Source organism: Physcomitrium patens, chromosome 19 (genome assembly GCF_059467195.1).
Source record: "Physcomitrium patens ecotype Gransden chromosome 19, ASM5946719v1, whole genome shotgun sequence".
Lineage (NCBI taxonomy): Eukaryota > Viridiplantae > Streptophyta > Bryopsida > Funariales > Funariaceae > Physcomitrium > Physcomitrium patens.
This window is the reverse complement of record NC_143428.1, coordinates 7255909-7275305: the sequence shown is the minus strand read 5'-3', so window position 1 is coordinate 7275305 and position 19397 is coordinate 7255909. Positions and strand designations below refer to the sequence as shown.

Sequence of the window (19397 nt, the reverse complement as noted above, 5' to 3'; positions counted from 1 at the left end):
ATAATCCAACTAGTCACAAGAACGAGTGATCTTGATATTGTGACAAAGTAGCCATACCTTATCACCAAAGAGGAATGGTGGTTGTTCCTTTTGATAGACATCCGCATTAACCTTTTGTTGTTCTTGAGCCTCTTTTAACTGCGCCTTTATCGTTGCATGTAGCTCTGATAAATGAATCGCCAAATCTTTTGCAGCAAGATTATCAACTTCTGAAAAGTCAAAAGTATCAAGTCTTGGATGATAACCATAATTAGCAAAGAAAGGTGTTTGTTTTATAGAAGAATGTACCGTGTTATTGTAAGCAAACTCTGCCAATGACAAAAGAGTTGTCCAATCATCTTGTTGGTAATTAATGGTACATCTTAAAAATTCCTCCAAAACTTGATTAACACGCTCCGTTTGTCCATTAGTTTGAAGATGGAATGTCGAAGATAGTTTTATATCTACTTTAAGAATCTTGAAAAGAGTCTGCTAAAATCTTGATACAAATTGAGTTCCTCTATCTGATATAATATCCTTGGATAATCCGTGATAGCAATAGATATTGTCAAGAAAGAGCTTAGTTGTTTCTTCACCTTTGATAGATTTTGTACATGGTACAAAATGTGCCATCTTCGTAAAACAATCTACTATCACAAATATAGAATCATAAGAGCTTGAGATTGGAAGATCTGTGATGAAGTCCATGGAAACAGAAGATCATGGTTGTTCTAGAATGGATAATGTCTGAAGAAGTCCAAAAGGTTGATGACGAGGAGTTTTTAATCTTGAGCAAACATCACATGATTGTACAAAATCTTTGACTGCCTTCCACATTTGAAGCCACCAAAAATCCCTAGATATCAACTCAAAAGTCTTATTGTATCCAAAATGTCCTGCTGCTGGGAAGTCGTGATGAGCTTGAAGAATACGTAAACGTGCTTCTCCTTGTGAAACATATAGGCGTCCTTCGAAATAGAGTAGATCGTTCTTGAATTCAAATTTAGAAGGATCATGAGATTTAGAAGAATTATTCTTGATATCATGAACAAGAGGATCTAAAGACATATTCAACTGGACTTGCTTAATAAAAGTTAAATCAACAGTCTATGTTGATTTTATTGCTTGAAGATGAAATTGCTCCAGCTCATGAGAACCATTCTTTGTTGCTCAAAAGCTACATTTCCTTCTTTTGGTGCAAGATAAGAACGTCTAGATAAGGCATCAGACAAATCATGTTGTTTTCTTGATCGATAAGTGATGATAAACTCGAATCTTGATAAAGACATGCTCCAACGAGCTTGACGATGATTTAATATGCGTGCTAACATTAAATACTTGAGGTTCTTGTGATTTGTATACACGGTGATTAGATTGGAAGCGCCTTCTAGATAATGACACCATTCTTGAAAAGAATCCACGATTGCAAGAAGTTCTTTGTCATGGATTTCATAAGTGATTTCTATTGTTGAGAATTTTCTTGAATGAAAGGCTACTCTATGAAGTTTGTCATCTGTTCCCATTTGTGATAAAATTGCACCTAGAGCAAAGTCTGATGTATCTATTTCCATAAAGAATGCTTTAGAAAAATCAACACGATAGAAGATTGATGCAGAAACAAATGTTGTCTTTAAAGATACAAAAACAACTTCCGCTTCTTGATTCCATTGGAATTTGTCTTTACATGTCAAACATGTAAGTTGAGCTGCAACTCGAGAGAAGTCTTTGATGAAGATCTCATAGAAGTTGGCAAATCTCAAAAGCATTGAACATCTCTTACTATTTTTGGGATCTTCCAATCTATAATAGTTTGAACTTTCTTAGGATCCATCATAAGTCCATCATTTGAAATGATGTAACCTAAAAAATCAACTTAAGTAGTGTGGAATACACACTTTTCTATCTTGGCATAGAGTCCTGCATCTCTTAAATTTTGTAACACTTGATGAACATAAAGTTCATGTTCTTCTGGATTCTTAGAATAGATCAAGATGTCGTCTAAATAATAAACCACATAATCGTTCAAAAACTCTCAAAAAACATCATTCATTAGATGTTGAAAAGCTGTTGGTTCATTTGTAAGTCCAAAAGGTATGACGTTGTATTCAAAATATTCATACCTAATTCGAAACGCAATCTTCCATTCATCTCCTTCTTTGATGTGTACTTGATTATATGCTCCCCGAAGATCTATTTTTGTATAGATCTTAGCTTGATTCAACTGATCAAGAAGTCCAAATATTAAAGGTAGTGGATACCTATTCTTGATGGTAATCTTGTTGAGTCCTCGATAATCAACACACATCCACAATGATCCATCTTTTTTCTTTACAAATAGAATTGGAGCTCCTGCCGGACATTTAGAATGGCATATGAAATTCTTGGCTAGATTTTCTTCAATATACTCTTTGAATTCAGTCAACTCATTTTGTCATAAAGTGTAGATTGGTCAGAAAGGCGGTTGTGCTTCTTCTTGAAGGTCAATTGAGCAATCATAGAGATGATGTTCCGGGAGTGTATCTGCATTCTTTTTTTCGAATACATCTTGAAATTCTTGATATTGGCTTCGAATGCCACTTGAAGTCTTTTTACTAGTAAGAACAGGTGTGGCATAAATAATATATGGTGATTCTTTCATAGCAACATGCAAGAAAGCTTTTGTACCTATAAATATGGATTTAATTGAATTGGACTTATGACTCTCTACTTGATTAACTATATTGTTAGTTATACTTTTAGAGAAAGTAAGAGTTCGGGAAATCTAATCTATTTGAGGGTTGTAGTTTTCTAACCACGATAAACTTAAAATGACTAGATTAGAGGGAGATCTAATGATATTAAATACTACAAAACTATTATGACTATTGATTAGTAATTCTATAAGAAGGATTTCGTGAGTAATATCTCCTGAAAATAATGGACGACCATCTATGACTTCTACATGAACATGTTTAGTTTTCTTTATTAAAGATATGTTATGTCTTTTAGTAAATTCTTCATCTAAGAAACACGTCGAGGCTCCTGAATCTAATAAGGCAAAGGCTTTGTAATATTTAGGTCCTAAAATAATATTTAACGTAAAACAATGAGAGGGCTTTGAGGAAAGAATAGGACCTTTACTAGAGGTTGTGCAAGATTCCAGCCGCACGGTCCCTATTGTAGTTGAACAAACTTGTTTTCTCACATATTATCTTCTTTCACAGCCATATTCCTCATTTTGTGATTGCATCGTTTCTTTGGACAATATTGAGCAGTGTGCTTTGGTTTTCCATAATATAAACATAATCCTTCTTGACGACGACGAGTCTTTTCTTGCTCAGTAAGGGGTTTAAAATGTACTGCATCAATTTTTATATCCTCTACTTCCAAATGTATGTTTTGAAGAGGTGTTGGTGTTGCCATTGAATTATAGTAACGTTGAGGTCCACTTGTACGGTTCTCATATTGGAATTCATTAAGGCGATTGTCGCACTTCATAGCAAAGTCAATTGCTTGACTCAATGTTTGAGGATCAAGTAAGTTGAGCATTAATTTTTTTACCTCATATTATAATCCATAGAGAAATTGACTAATAAGTGCAGCATCAACCTACTTGATATCAATTGCAAGTTGTTGAAATTGTGAAGCATACAACGTTACTAATCGATTGCCTTGTCATAAAATACGGATCTTATTGGTTGCAACACGAATTTTATCATGTTCTCTATACATGGATCGAAATTCTGTCAGAAAAGCCTCTAGATTATTCAATATTGGATCTCGTCGTTCAAGAAAAGATAAAAACCATGATAGTGCTAAATCTAAAAGAAGCTTACCAATGAATCTAACTTGCGATGCTAGAGTTGGATAGCTTTGGGGTTGAAGTTCAATCACAAGTTGCACTTGATTGATAAATCTTTGAAACTTGGATCTGGTGCCATCAAACTTCTGGAGTAGGGAAACTCTTGGTTCTCTAACACTGGAAGAGCATTCCACCATAGGAGAAAGGACAAGGTTTGGTGTAGATGTTGAAGCAGCTCCAACCATTTCTATATCTTCACTTTCTGGCAATCTTGTTGCTCTTTGTGGTGGTAAATTGAATTGATGCATCGCAAGCATTAACTCCCTCAATTTCTCTTGCATTTGTGCCATTGCATTCTTTATTTCAACAAGTTCTGCTATGATAACACTTAGAAAAGAGAAGATATCTAATATCATTCAAGACAAATAGAAGAGAGGACTTGAGAACAAAGAAAATACTAAGGACAATATCAGTTTGGAAGAGGGTAATCCGCAACTTCTAATATTCTTATATCTTATCAAAAAAAAGGGATAATCCACTCTTAATCAAGATTAGACAGAGCTCTGATATTGTAGGTGTACTCTTGTCAATCTGTCAAGGATAAGAACTCAATGAAAAAATAATCTAGACAAGTGAGCCTTCATTCAAAGAATGGTAAAAAAATATAAATAAATAGGTATGTATATTGAAAGAGAAACTAGAATGGCTATTGCCAAAAGACAAGAAAACTAGAGACCCTTGAAACTAGACTAGAAGCAAGAAAGGAGTTGACAAGAGTGAAGAAGGCTTCACTCTTGTTTTTATATATAATATCTAACTAGACGCTTCGTGGCGACATTCTATAGGACCTCCAATATGTCTTGACTTTGTAGGACACATGCCTTGATTTACAAGGCAAATTTTTTTATGTCTGGGCCACATAGTTAGCTTGATCTTCAAGTTAACAACATGTGTGGCACATGGCCAACTTGTTGACCACGTTTCTAATTCAAAAAGTCAATTAAAGACACCTATAAAGTCAAAACAGCGTCTATAAAGCTTCTAGGAAGCTTTTATATTAAATACTATAGAATTAAATTACTTTTACATACTTTTACTTAGTTCTACCTATTTGTATATGTAATTACTAGCTTACATGAGTATGTCCGTGAGAGCGCCACGTAGTTGTCTTGTTCCACAAGCTACTATATGGAGATAACTTGTTCCATAAGCTATCAATACATGGTTAGCTTTTTGGCAAAGTTTTTAACCTACAAAGACATCTTAAGTCAAAACCGCATCTATAAAGCTTCTAAGAAGCTTCTCTAGAAGACTTCATGAAATTATTTCCTATTTACCTACTACTACTTAACCATATAATTAACTATTGAGGTAAATATATATATCCGTGATATTATCATCCACTTTTAGGAACAAGTTCCACGAGGAGCGGCCTTCATATGTTGAAGAAGTCGAAGATGTTACAAATTATATTTGCTACATATTCCAATCTTTACTTCTTTGAAGATGGTTGATAGGTCCTTTAAACTATTTATAGTATCCCCTACAAGGACGAGAAGACTACCATGTTATTTGATCATTATTGAGGCCTTCATAACTTCTTTCAAATAAAACATTTGAGACACCATCAGGAGTTGTTCGTACGTCTAATATAATCACTAAACATTGAGAGTCTCTTCCAAGGTCGTGATATCAAACATGTTGTATCAAACCAACTATTCGAGGAAAGACATGTCATTCTTGAGGATCTTCATCTCGATTCCGTCGTCTTGAGAATTCTGACAATTACAATGTTTTATCTGTTAAGTCCGTAAATAAAAGCTCTTAAGTTGAATCTGCTAGTTGTTGGTGCTCCATCTCATTACAAATACACAGAAGCTACAATGAAATATAGAAGGTAGAATGTTATTTTTCTTTGATCTTCTTTCTTTTATAGCAAAGATTTGTTATTTTTTATCTTGATTTTGATAGATGTCGTTGATGAAAGTCTTCAACTTTCTTTGCTGTATTTGCAAGATTCTTTGATGGCTCCTATGTGCATTCACTAATATCATATCTGTGCCAATAAATAAGATATTCTAATCTATTTCGGAGCCACCTTGAGTCTAAGACTTCTTCTACTTCAAATTCTTGGTTGTTATCCACTTTTATAGGAGAAAGTGGAATTTATCTTTTTTCCAAGATTTTCACTATCTTAGACAACTCTAAAAGAAACATATGAAATATAAGGTGGATCTTCATAGTCTCCAAAAGATGTAATCGATAGGCAACAAGATTGATTTGTTCACAAATAGCAAAAGGTCCCAGCCTACAATAATCTAATTTATCACAAAGACAAGTAGTCTTGATATTACAACGAAATAACCATACCTTATCACTCATATTGTATTATGGTTGCTCCTTGTTATAGGCATCCGCATTGGTCTTTTGTCGTTCTTGAGCTTTCTTTAATTGTATCTTTATTATTGTATATAGCTCTGATAAGCGATTTGCTAAATCTTTTGCTACATGATTATTAACTTTTAAAAAGTCAAAAGTATCAAGACGTGGATGATGATCATAATTGGCAAAGAAAGATGTTTTTTGAGTGGAAGATGTATCGAATTATTATATACAAACTCTGCCAATGGTAAAAGAGTTGTCTAATCATCTTGATGATAGTTGATGGTACATCTCAAATACTGCTCCAGAACTTAATTTATCCATTCTGTTAGTCCATCAGTTTGAAGATGAAAAGTTGAAGAAAGCTTTATATCCACCTTTAGAATCTTGAATAGGATTCTCCTGAATCTTGATACAAATTGAGTCCTTCTATCCGATATAATATCCTTTGATAATCTATGATAGAGATAGATATTATTAATGAAAAGCTTAGTTGTTTCTTCACTTGTGATAGATTTTGTACATAGTACAAAATATGCCATCTTGATAAAACGATCTACTATCACGAATATAGAGTCATAAGAACCTGAGATTGGAAGATCCATGATGAAATCCATAGAAACAGAAGACCATGGTTGTTCTGGAATGGGTAACGGCTAAAGAAGTCCATAAGGTCAATGATGAGGAGTTTTTAATCCTAAGAAAAAATCACAAGATTGTACAAAATCTTTGACTACCTTCTGCATTTGTAGCCACCAAAAATCCCTCGATATTAATTCCAAAGTTTTATTGTATCTAAAATATTCTGCTGCTGAAAAGTCATGATGAGCTTGAAGAACATATAATCGAGCTTCATCTTCTAGAACATACATGTGTCCTTCAAAATATAATAGATTATTCTTGAATTCAAACTTGGAAGTATCATGAGATTTAAAGGAAGTATCATTGATTTCCTGAACAAGAAGATCAAAAGACATGCTTGATTGAATTTGCTTCACAAATGATGAATCAACAATCAATGTTGATTTTATAGCTCGAAGATAAAAATGCTCGGGCTTCAAGAGAATCGATCTTTGTTGATCAAAAGATGCATCTCCTTCTTTTGGTGCAAGATAAGAACCTCTAGAAAGAGCGTCTAATAAACCTTGCTATTTTTTGGATCAATAAGTGATCTTGAAATTAAATCTACATAAAGACATACTCCAACAGGCTTGACGACAATTTACGACACATGCTGACATGAATTACTTGAGGTTCTTATGGTTTGTATATACGGTAATTGGACTTGAGGTACATTCTAAATAATGATGCCATTCTTGAAATGAATCCACGATTGCAAGGAGCTCTTTGTTATGGATCTCATAATTAATCTTGACTGCTAAAAATTTCGTCAAATGGAAAGTTATTTGGTGGAGTATGTCATTTGTTTCCATTTATAACAACACAACACCTATAACAAAATCTGATGCACATATTTTTATAAAAAATACCTTAGAAAAGTCAATGCAATATAAGATTGGTACAGAAATAAATTCTTTCTTTAAAGCATCAAATGATGCTTTTGCTTCTTTATTCCACTCAAGTTTGTCTTTACAAGTTAAACGTGTAAGTGGAGCTGCAACTGGAGAAAAGTTCTTAATGAAGATTCAATAATAATTAACAAAGCCCAAAAAGTATTGCACATCTCGCACTGTTCTTGGAATTTTCTAATCTATGATAGTTTGAACCTTCTTGGGATCCATCATAAGGCCTTCGTTGGAAATGATGTATCCTAAAAAGTCAACTTGAGTAGTGTGGAATACACACTTTTCTAACTTGACATATAATCTTGCATCTCTAAGTTTCTATAACACGCGATGAATATGAAGCTCATGTTCTTCTATATTCTTATAATAGATTAGAATGTCGTCTAAATAGCAAACAACAAAATCATCTAAAAACTCACAAAAAATATCATTCATAAGATATTGAACAGCGGCCGGTGCAGTCATGAATCCAAAAGGCATGACATTATATTCAAAATATCTATACCTAATTTGAAAAGCACTCTTTCATTTATCTCATTTTTTTATACGAATTAAGTTGTATACTCCTCGTAGATCTATTTTGGTATAGATCTTTGCTTGATTGAGTTGATCAAGAAGTCTTGAAATCAAAAGCAAAGGATACGTATTTTTGATGGTGATCTTGTTGAGTCCTCGATAATCCCTACACATTTGTAGAGATCCGTCTTTCTTCTTCACAAATAAGATAGGAGCCCCAGCTAGAGATTTAGAATGGCGTATGAAGTTTTTTGCCAAATTCTCATCAATGTAGTCATTTAATGTAGCCAACTCATTCTGCAATAAGCTATAGATTGGTCCAAATGGTGGTCGAGCTCCTTCTTGTAGATCAATTGAAGAAGCATTAGGTTGATGCTCGAGGAGAATATCTGCATTTTTCTTTTCAAAAATATCTTAAAATTCTTGATATTGCTTAAGAATACCACTTGACATTGTTTCACTATTAGAAATGGGTGTAGCATATATAACAAAAGATGATCATTGTTTTGCAGCATGCATGAAAGCTTTTGCACCTACTAGTAAAGATTTCAACGTATTGGACTTACGTACTTCTACTTTGCTAACGCAACCTTGGATTATACTATCAAAAAAGTTAAGATTATGAGAAATCCAATTTATTTGAAGGTTATATTTTTCTAGCCATGACAATCCTAAAATAATCGGATTAGAGGGAGATTTTATTACATTATATACTACTACGCTATTATGATCTTTAATTTTTATATCTAAAGGAATAGCTTCATGGGTAACATTTCCAGAAGACAACAAACGATCATCTATGACTTCTACATGTACGGATTAAACTTTCTTCACTAAAGGTATTTTTTGATTTTTGGGCAAAATCTTCATTTATAAAACATGCTGAGGCTCCTGAATCTAACAAAGCAAAGACTTTGTGATTATTAGGTCCTAAATATACTTCTATTATAAAATAAGATGAGGGGTCTGAGGAGAGGATAAGACCTTTACTAGGTATTGCACATGATTCTAGCCGCACAGTCCCTATTGTACTTGGAGAAACTCGTTTTCTGACACATTATCTTCTTTGGTAATTGTGCTCCTCATTTTATAATTATGTTGCTTCTTTGGATAATATTGAGTAGTGTGCTTAGCTTCTCCATAATATAAATATAATCCGTTTTGGCGATGATGAGACTTTCTTTGCTTTGTGAGAGGTTTAAAATGTAACATATCAATTTGCATTGGTTCCGGCTTTGACAAATATGTTTCAGAAAACTTGGGAGCTGCTACCATTACTTGACTTATTCTTCTCTAACCAAATCTTTGTTCTTAATGCCTTTTAAATAAATAATTGTTGCATGTAATGGCTTGAGTAATAAATTATTTCAAAGATTCTACTTTCGGCATTATTAATAACAAATCTTTGACGCTATCCTTCAATTCATATCAAAATTGGTTGATAAGTGCTTTGTTGTTCCAATCCATGTCGCAAACAAGATTTTGGAATTTGGCAGTATATGTAGTAGGTGATTGTGATCCTTGTCGTAAGAATAAAAGCTTGGTCTTTGCTACTTGTTCTTGATTACTTTCTCCGAATATGGCCGTAAACACTTCTAAGAATGAATTCAAATCATAAAGGAGTCGTGAATCTTTTTCCATTGAAGGTGTAAACCAAGAGAGAGCACTTTCTGATAGTAGTGCGCCTATGAATCCGACTTGGATAAATCCATCAGGATATTGGAAAGAGTGCAACCTTAGATAGAGCTTGACTTGTTGCAAAAATCCTTGAAATTTTGATCTTGTTCCATGAAACTTCTTAGGCATAATAATCCTTATCCTTGTCATACTTGTAGAAGCAAAATTCCTTGGATTTGGTTGTGACGTTGAACTACTTGCTTCTTTCAACTACACAACTTCTTGTAGCAGACTCTGAACTTCTTCTATAGGCATAGGCATAGTACTTTCATGATTCACATTGGAAATATGAGAGATTTCTACTCTTAGAGTCTTGATAAGTTGATAAAGATTTACCATAGTTGTAAATCTTTTCTCACTTCCACTGAGAGTAGCATCCATAATCTTTCCTTCCATAGACAACTCAAATGAATTCAAAAGTTAAATTAGAGGAGGATAATTTGCAACCTCTACAAACAAATCTCACAAAGAGGGATAATCCACTTTCTTTAAAGAAAAGATCAGTGTTAGAAAATAAGATTTTTTGTTTAAAGGTGGATAGTCCACAACCTTCAAAACAAAACAATAGAAGTGGGATAATCCACCCACTTCTAAAACAAGACTGAAACAATATGTTAGCACTCTTGTCAAACTGTCAAGGACATGAATTTCGAAGAAAGAGAATCCTCAATACACTCTTCTATCACTGAAGAGAACTAAAAAGTCACTCAAAAGGTGATGTAATATTAATTAGAATAGCTATTGCCAAAAATAAGAAAGACTAGAAAGTCTTGAAATAAGACTAAGACTAAAAAGGCATTGATAAGAGTGAAGAAGGCTTGACTCTTGCCTCCATATATACTATCTAACTAAGAGCTACGTGGCAATGTCCTATAAGACCTCCAACATGTGTTGACTTAGGTAGCCACATGTCTTATCTTGTAAGGCAAGTTATCTATGTATGAGCCATGTAGTTGGCTTATTCCACAAGCTATTATATGGAGATAACTTGTTCCATAAGCTATATATACATGGTTAGCTTTTTGGCCAAGTTTCTAACCTACAAACACATCTAAAGTCAAAACCGAGTTTATGAAGCTTCTAAGAAGCCACTCTAGAAGACTTTATGAAATTATTCTATATTTACCTACTACTACTTAATCATATAAGTAACTATTGATGTAAATATATATGTCTATGACAACTATAAGCATCCATTTATTCTATGGCATAGATTGTGATTTATTTATTTATTTATTTCCTTGCATATTCTTAGTTATCAAATATGGATTAGTAAATTATTTTACTAAATTTGGATGAAGATTTTTGGAAAAGAATTCTCCATCTCCTAACATAGCTTTACAAAAATAAAACATGTTGTTAGATCATATCTTTCAATTCAATAAAAGTAAGGTTTAGGCTCAATCTTATTGTTTTAAAGAAGTTATGTTTTAAGGCTCATTTGGCATAAAGACGTGGCAATCAACATACGAGAAAAAAATAATGAGAATATTACTTCTGCATGTAATATTCCTTCTAAGTTTAATGTTTTCAAAAAAAATTAGTTGCTATTGCAAAGACTCTTTTAATAAAAAATATAGATTCAAAGGAACAAATTTGTATTTGAACAAGAAAAATAAAGAGATCTCTATAGTAGAAAATTAATTTTGCAAGGTCTCATAGATTATGGATAACTTAGGACTTCTTACAAAAACAAATAAACAAACATCCAAGACAAGATGTAGTTCTTTTTGAAATATAGAATAATTTTTGGATAGAAAAAAAAGGTTATATACTACAATTAATATGATAATTAAGTAAAACTTTAGAATTCTATATAGTGCTTTAATAATATACAAAATTATACTTCTTATGAAATAAGGCTACCTACTTTAAGTTATACGCTTAAGTCTAATTAATAGGATGTTAATAATTAATCTTTTATTTATTATTTTCTAAAAAATCAAAACATAAAGTATGCCTTGTCTTTGTGTCAAAGAAACAGAAAAAGAAAAAGAAAAAACATTCATATCTTCTAAAGGAATAATATTTTATAAAAAAATCAAATGTGTATATAAAAAGTCTTTCTGAATCAATGGAAAAAAGAAGAAATTATAATTTAGTGTTATATTAGAAGTAGGCATATAATAGATATTTTAGTTAAAAAATTAAAATAGTCCAAATTCCATTTCCAACTATATCATGTAGATCAAAATAAAGTTTATAAATAACAAAGTTTATTGGCAATTTTAAAGCAATATTTTTAGAATGCTTTTATGTTAGTAATGTTTTTAGTTTTTATTGTATGGACTTATAAATTTATAAATAATATATCATTTTTTTATTTATTTTTATTTTTCTAAATATTTTGACATTATCAACAAAGAAGAGAAAAAGATTTAATCTATCATGTATTTTATTTATTTTATATAAGAATATAAAATTATTTTTTGGAATGTATTAATATAACAAAATTTATTTTTGAATAACTTATCAACCAATCATGTTTGTATTTGAACTTCCAAACATACTGATCATAAAACTGTTTTATTTCAGTATTTCAAATCAAATTTAGATACTATTTTTCAAAAAAAACCTGCATAATCTTAGTGTTGATTATTTTTGGAGCACCAAGACGTTATTTTTATACATATGAAGATTTTTTAGTAAATTGAAGTAACACATGTAGATTATAATGCAATTTATGCATCAATTAGTAATGTCTAGAATATTATATTAATATGTTCTAGAATAATAACATAAATCCATTTTTGTTATTATTTAGAAGTTGTATAAGTTAGTAAAAATATTGTAATATAATAAAAATATTAAAAATCATTAAAGTATACATATTTTTAAAGAAATTGAAGTTTGCAAAGTCATACCATTGATTTAAATCATTGGTATAAAAGATAAGAAGATATGGATCATTTCATACACACACACATACACACATTTATATTTATATATATATATATATATATATATATATATTCACATCGTAAAGTAGTCAATCAAAACTAATTACACTTCATAGTAGAAAAATAATCTATATTAAATTTAAAAATATGATTATGAAAAGAAAAAAGAAACAAAAGTTACTGACATGATAAATGCAATTAGAACCTATAGAACAATAATAATTAAGTACTACTACTTTTTTTTTTTTTTTGTGTTATTATATAAACCTAATGTATATAAGATTCTAAGAACTATAAATTATTGTTTTACTAGATTCTTGGTTTTTGAATTCTTTGAAGATACAAATATTTGCATGTATTTGTATGTATTTATGTACATCATTTTTCACACTTTAAATTTACATTCGTTCATAATTGGTATTGTATTACTTGTAGTCAGTGTTATATTACTTCAAAGTGATGTAAATATGGACATCGAAGTGATGTGTACAATTGTATGTCGGTAAGGTGATAGTCTGGTGGGCTGCACAAGACGAACACTGAATTAGTGAACAAGATTTCGAGACCGTGTTCGGCGCTCACACGAACGAAGACGGCGTTCACTCCAGTCAGAGAGTGAGTGTTTGTGACCCATCCGTCCTCGCGTGGAGCCACGGCGAGCCTCGTGAGTCCGCTTGTGGAGATCCAGAATGTGAAGGCCCATGCCCCCTCAGAATCGCCGCCAGTCCTCGGTATTGGAATTATCGCCGGGATGCTGCCCCAACTCGCTATCACAGGCGGAATTTTGGGCAGACGCTGCAGACGCTTACGAATCCGAAGCAGTGCAGGATCATCGTCCCTTCAGCTGCGTTCCAGGTTGACAGTCCTTCATGTTTTGGTTTTTAGATTGTGTTGATTTCAGTGTCTTCTTGCGTGAAATAATGAACCATGTATCACGAAGGAAGTTTTTTTTCTTGACGTGGTGCATGGATTACGCCGTTCAGTGTTGCAGCAAGGAGAGAGTGTTGGCCCAGCCCAGCGTAATTGACGTGTATGAAAATGGCCAGCACACTTCGAGTTTACAATGCTGGTTGGTTGTTTCGTGGCATCGATGCGTTCGCATTAGCTGATCGAGGAGGTAAAGGGAACAGCAGTTTTGGGGAGCGTCGATGTAATTTAGGCAACTCTAAGCTGCGAAGACACGCTTCAGCGTTGTCACATACCAGGGAGAGAACTGCTGCATTAGTCGTGGAGTGTGGGGGATTAGCACCGACTGTGAGGAATGCCATTGAAACAGGTAAAGAGAAGCACACTGGTTTAGGGGAGGAAGTATCAAGGCTGGAGAGGACCATGGCAGAGCGTGGCTTTGAGGTAGACACACGCGTCGAAAACGAGTTGAAGACAGTGGGCGGGTTTCGCAACGCGAGGAGGACGAAGCTTGTCGCCACAATTGGGCCGGCTTGCTGTTCTTACGAGCAGTTGGATGAGCTGGCCTCGTCGGGAATCAACATCGCCAGGCTCAATATGTGCCATGGTACTCACGAGTGGCACCGACAGGTGATCGAGAATTGCCGGAGACTGAATGCCGCGAAGGGCTACGGCATTGCAGTGATGATCGATACCGAGGGGAGTGAGATACACATGGGCGACCTTGGTGGGGCATCATCTGCGAGAGCGGAGGTAGACTTGTGGCTCTAAATTTCTTCCTACATCATGCAACCCTTTCTCGAGCATAATTTACATCCACGCAGTCCTTTTCGAGTTTCTGTCACGTCCTTGCAAGGGTGATTTGATTATTGACCAGCAGCCTTTTGCTCCTTCTCTTCGTTGGTTTCTAATCACACAAGCAGAAGAAAGGAGTTTATTCTTGTATTTTTCAAGTGTGAAGGATGGAGAAGAGTGGTGTTTCACCGTGCGGAAGTTCAATGGCCCATTGCCTGCTTACACTCTCCAGGTCAATTATGAAGGTTTTGCTGAAGGTAGCCATTATTATTATTATTTTTAATTATATCAGGGCGGTTTTAAGCATGTCCTCAAGCATTGTCCCTGAACTAATTTTTACTATCACGCTGTTTTTTTTATGAATTTGCGAAGAATATGTTCAGATGCTAAAACTCCTCTTCAATTATGTCCTGTGACACCACGAGCTGATTAATGCTAATAAGTGGTTTCAACAGATGTGCAGGTAGGCGATGAGCTGGTAGTGGATGGAGGAATGGTAAGGTTCGAGGTCCTGGAGAAGGTGGGTCCAGATGTGCAGTGCAAGTGCACTGATCCTGGCATACTTTTGCCCTGTGCTAATCTAAATTTATGGCGTGATGGGTTTCTGGTTCGAAAGAAGAACGTGACTCTTCCCACAATATCATCCAAGGTAAAATAATAACATTCTCAGTAGTTCGCTCGTCTATATGTTTTCTATGATATAGAACCCAGCTGGTGTTGATCGATTAGCCCTTATGCATCTTCTTAAATACACGAGACAGGCAGTCCGTCACCTGACGCTAATCCCATGATCCGATTTCTCTACACTCTTTTCGATTGGGTTATTCTTGAATCTGTTTTTCACAACATTGCGAATGGTTTGCAGGATTGGGTTGATATCGACTTCAGCATATCTGAGGGTGTGGATTTCATTGCCGTTTCGTTTGTGAAGTCCCCTGAGGACATCAAACATCTTAAGAGTTACGTTTCTGCACGGTCGCCAGACAGGTTTCAAACTCCCCTGAAAAAATGCCTGGTTAATGAATGCATTTTGCGAATTTCTTTGTAGAGAGCTATCTCACGCACTGAAATTATAATGATTCGCGGTGATTTACTTTGAAATGTAGGTCAATTGGTGTGATCGCCAAAGTCGAAGATGGAGACTCCCTCCGTAATTTGGATGGCATTATACGCGTTTCGGATGGAGTAATGGTTGCAAGGGGAAATCTCGGTGCACACATTCCACTTGAACAAGTCCCGTCTGTGCAAGAAGCAATTGTGGATGCTTGTCGCAAGCTGAACAAGCCTGTAATCGTCGCATCACAGCTTCTCGAGTCGATGGTTGAGTATCCCACACCCACTCGAGCAGAGGTGAGCCTCGACTGGAATTTTTTCCATAAAATTGGAGTCGTGTTCTTCACAGGTTTGTGGCGTTGATTATTTCCGTTCATTGCAGGTGGCAGACATATCAAATGCTGTTAGGCAACAAGCGGATGCCCTGATGCTGTCTGGCGAGTCAGCCATGGGCCTTCATCCTAAGAAGGCCGTAGAGGTCTTGCGGATTGTGAGTCTACGCATGGAGCAATGGGGTCGGGAGGAGACTCACCACGACAAAGTCTCACTCCCGGAAATTTCTCAATCGGACACTGCAAGAACATCGGAACAGATCTGTAACGTTGCAGCTCAGATTGGTACATAACTCATCCTCATTGATATCATCGTGGACTCGAAGAAGGATCCATCCATGCAGATTATCCATGAATCCTCTTCTATCACGATGCCTAACACCTCTCTTGCTGTGCAGCCAATAAACTGGGAGCGGACGCCATTTTCGTATACACACGCCGGGGCTATATGGCTTCGCTGCTCTCGCGAAACCGCCCAGACTGTCCCATCTTCGCTTTCACTGAATCGACTAACGTCACACGGCGCATGGACCTGCTGTGGGGGATCGTCCCGTTCAAATTCGATTTCAGGAAGGACTTGGAGAGCAACCTTCTCCAGTCCTCGGCGCTGTTGAAAGCCCGCGGCATGGCGAGCTCTGGCAATCTGGTGGTTGCGGTGTCGGACGTGTCCTCCTCGTCTCAATCCGAAATAGGCATCCTGCAATCCATTCAGGTCCACGTCTTGTCGTGAGCAACTGCTGTTGTATCTTCGTCTCGACGCCGTCTGCTTGTCCAGTTAGTAAACTTTGCGTTTCTCTGCCGAGATTCTGTCTACCGACACCGAGAGACTGCGAGGTACTTGTCATCGTTTATAATGAGCCCTCGGAACGAGTTTGTCGGTATAAGTTTGTGTGTGCTTGTGCGTGTGCGTGTCTTTGTAAATATATATATATATATATATATATATATACAACTATGGTTGTTTTGTTACAAAACAATGATTGCACTGATAGAAGGGGATTGCACGAATACATGAATGTCAATAAATTGGTAATTCTGATGGCGGATGACTAAGATCTCACCGATGCATGCAACATACAGTCTAGCTTTCACTTATGTTGACAATCCAAGCGAGACAACCTCCTCCTCTAGCTTGCTGTTATAACCAAGATCATCAGTTGCCTCATACATTAAAGAAAAAGAAAACGAAAAAAAATTAAATTTGCCGTTATCAGGAGTCAATACCAGTCTGAATCCACAAGGAAATCAGTTCTATAAAAGTACTAATCACTAGATTCCTACACACATTCGAAAATCTGCCAGCGCCGAGCCTAAGCGTGGAACAGAACAAAGATTTGACGTCAAGGTCGTGAAAATGAGTTCATAACTCGCAAAATATTCCTCTATCTGGATACAGTTTCCCCACAGATCTTACATTAGATGCAGGAATGTAACCCATGTTTGAATCAATCCTGACGGGAAGATTCAATGTGAAATCATTTCGACAGCTACAGATTCACGTGGAATCCTGTGCATAGAGAAGGCGGTTCGAACAGTCTGATCAAGTAAGAAGTATTCTGTCACTGAAGAAAATCGTGTCACTTCTTTGTGTTCAATGTACATCGTCGCGTTCTCTAAATTTTCTCTTTAGCTGCTCCGTGCTTTGATTTAGTTCCAAGATGGTGGCATGTCCTCTTGAATGTACAGCTTGCACAAGACGAAGCCGCTCCTGCTGGAACCACTTCTCCACTGATATGCCTTGCTCTTCTCCGTCCACTTCTATCTTATTTTCTTCCTCTTCTTCTTCCGTCCCAATTTGCACCCTGATCTTGGTAGATTCCCCGATCCTGATCAGATCACCATTCTGAAGCCGCACCGGATGGTCATTAACAAGGACTTTCCTATTCACGAACGTCCCATTGGAGCTGCCCACGTCCACGAGTGCCCAGTGATCAACTCGCCACTCGATGACCGCATGTTTCCTAGAAACTGTAGGATCCTTGATTGGGTAATCGTTAGCCTGCGTTCGTCCTATTGTGACGCGCTTCAATTGCGTAGCATCGAAGGTCTTGCCCTCGCCAGGGCCTCGTTCAATGAGAAGTGAGAGCGGCGATTCCTCCATAACGGTCCCTCTTATCGTGAATCCTCAATTCCCTCATATAAATCTGGCAACGCTCCTCCTGTTCCTCGCTCAAGATGTCATTGAGCTCCACCGAGATCAGACTGCAGAAATTATCCCTCAGCGCATTGTAACGAGATAATCACAAAAGAGAAATTAATCTCACTCATTTTTAAAACTACCTCTACAAGATTCTCGTGAACCACACACAAGTACTTCTGCTGCAACTACTAAGGAACTTCCTGAAAAAAACTTGAACAGAAAGACTATTAAAATTATGCCAAAGACTTAAGTCATAATATTTTACCTACAGAAATGCACGAAAATCTCGAGAAAAAATGCTGCGCAACTCACTCATTGGGGTCACAATCGTGAAGGCGCTGGCGCCACAAAAGCATATTCAATTTTTTTCCATTTACAAGGAAGCGAAAGTTAGCTGTGATCGACGATAACAGTTGCATAACTTCCAATTAGTTCGATGGACGAATGTAAGGAAATCGACGAATACTGATGGAGACCCAATTGAAGTGGACGAGCTCAAAGGCGGGGTTGGGCTGGGATTGGGAAGTGAATGCAAGCTTTCCACTGTGTAGAAATGAAACAATTGAGATTCCATTCTACTCATCCAATTATATTGGTTAATGCCGTGAGCTACCGGAATGTAGCTCATGGCGGCGTCTGACATGAACTTGTAATCTGCAGCACGTGCAGCCTCAACACATCGCACTCCAATTCCTCTACGCAGGATTGAATTCTTCTCCTGTCGAGACACAATATGTCAACATCAAACACACCATTGTTTCGGAGGAGTTCCTACTGGTGGGCTGTATTCCGCTTAGCCTCAGTCTTCGAGTATGGTACACAAAACAATGTTCGTGGTACAAATAGTTGCGTAAGTGCTGCATTTCTTCAGCATCTTGCTCCTCTGTGGCAGTTGAGAGGACAGGGGTCCTTCACCATTCTGGACACCATTGAGGCTGGACGAGGTGCGCAGCTGATGACCTTGAAATAACTCTGTGCTGACCACCTCATTTGTACTCTCAAGAAGGAGGCGCCGGATTGGAATATGTCGCCTTCCGACCTCCAGTTCCAGTTCTTTGGACCTCCATATGTCGGCCCACCGTCATTAATGCTCTTTGACACTTGCTGGGGGCCTCTACCAGCTTGGAATCTATGATTCTTGGTCTAGTGGTGAAAGGGTTCAAGAATGCCAGATTCAAAGTATTTCGGTCCAAATTTGCCGTAGAGGAATTTATGTTGAAATAACTCTACTTTTGTTGCTTAGTTACACTCTGAATGTTGCTTTAGTTACACTCTTAGACTAAATTTAGTCTTTCTTTGAATTTCTCAAATAAAGAGAGCTCAAGCGGTTTTGTGAAAATGTGAGGTACTTGCTCCAAAGTTGGTATATATTTGAGGTTGTTTTTGCCTTTCCAAATGATAATGTGCTAT

The 19397-nt window shown here is 36.1% G+C and overlaps 1 protein-coding gene across 2 annotated transcripts; it reads left to right on the top strand.

The window, feature by feature from the left end:
* The first annotated feature begins 13023 nt into the window (after positions 1–13023).
* Positions 13024–16893, top strand: LOC112295924 (pyruvate kinase isozyme A, chloroplastic). 2 transcript variants are annotated; one of them, XM_024547976.3, is made up of 8 exons: positions 13024–13616; positions 13745–14420; positions 14629–14719; positions 14918–15111; positions 15328–15449; positions 15569–15812; positions 15898–16132; positions 16246–16893. In XM_024547976.3, the coding sequence occupies exons 2-8, from the start codon at positions 13794–13796 to the stop codon at positions 16575–16577; spliced, it is 1845 nt and encodes a 614-aa protein (XP_024403744.1). In that variant the 5' UTR covers positions 13024–13616; positions 13745–13793; the 3' UTR covers positions 16578–16893. The 2 variants fall into 2 exon arrangements, with proteins under 2 accessions (XP_024403744.1, XP_073385004.1); XM_073528903.2 differs by having other exon boundaries at positions 13024–14420.
* Positions 16894–19397: the final 2504 nt, after the last annotated feature.

Bases quoted from the DNA above. Each gene is read 5' to 3' on its own strand.
- LOC112295924 (XM_024547976.3), top strand. From the start codon at position 13,794: ATGAAAATGGCCAGCACACTTCGAGTTTACAATGCTGGTTGGTTGTTT. The intron at 15,112-15,327 runs GTAAAATAATAA...AATGGTTTGCAG, and splicing joins TTCCCACAATATCATCCAAG to GATTGGGTTGATATCGACTT. The intron at 15,813-15,897 runs GTGAGCCTCGAC...CGTTCATTGCAG, and splicing joins CCACACCCACTCGAGCAGAG to GTGGCAGACATATCAAATGC.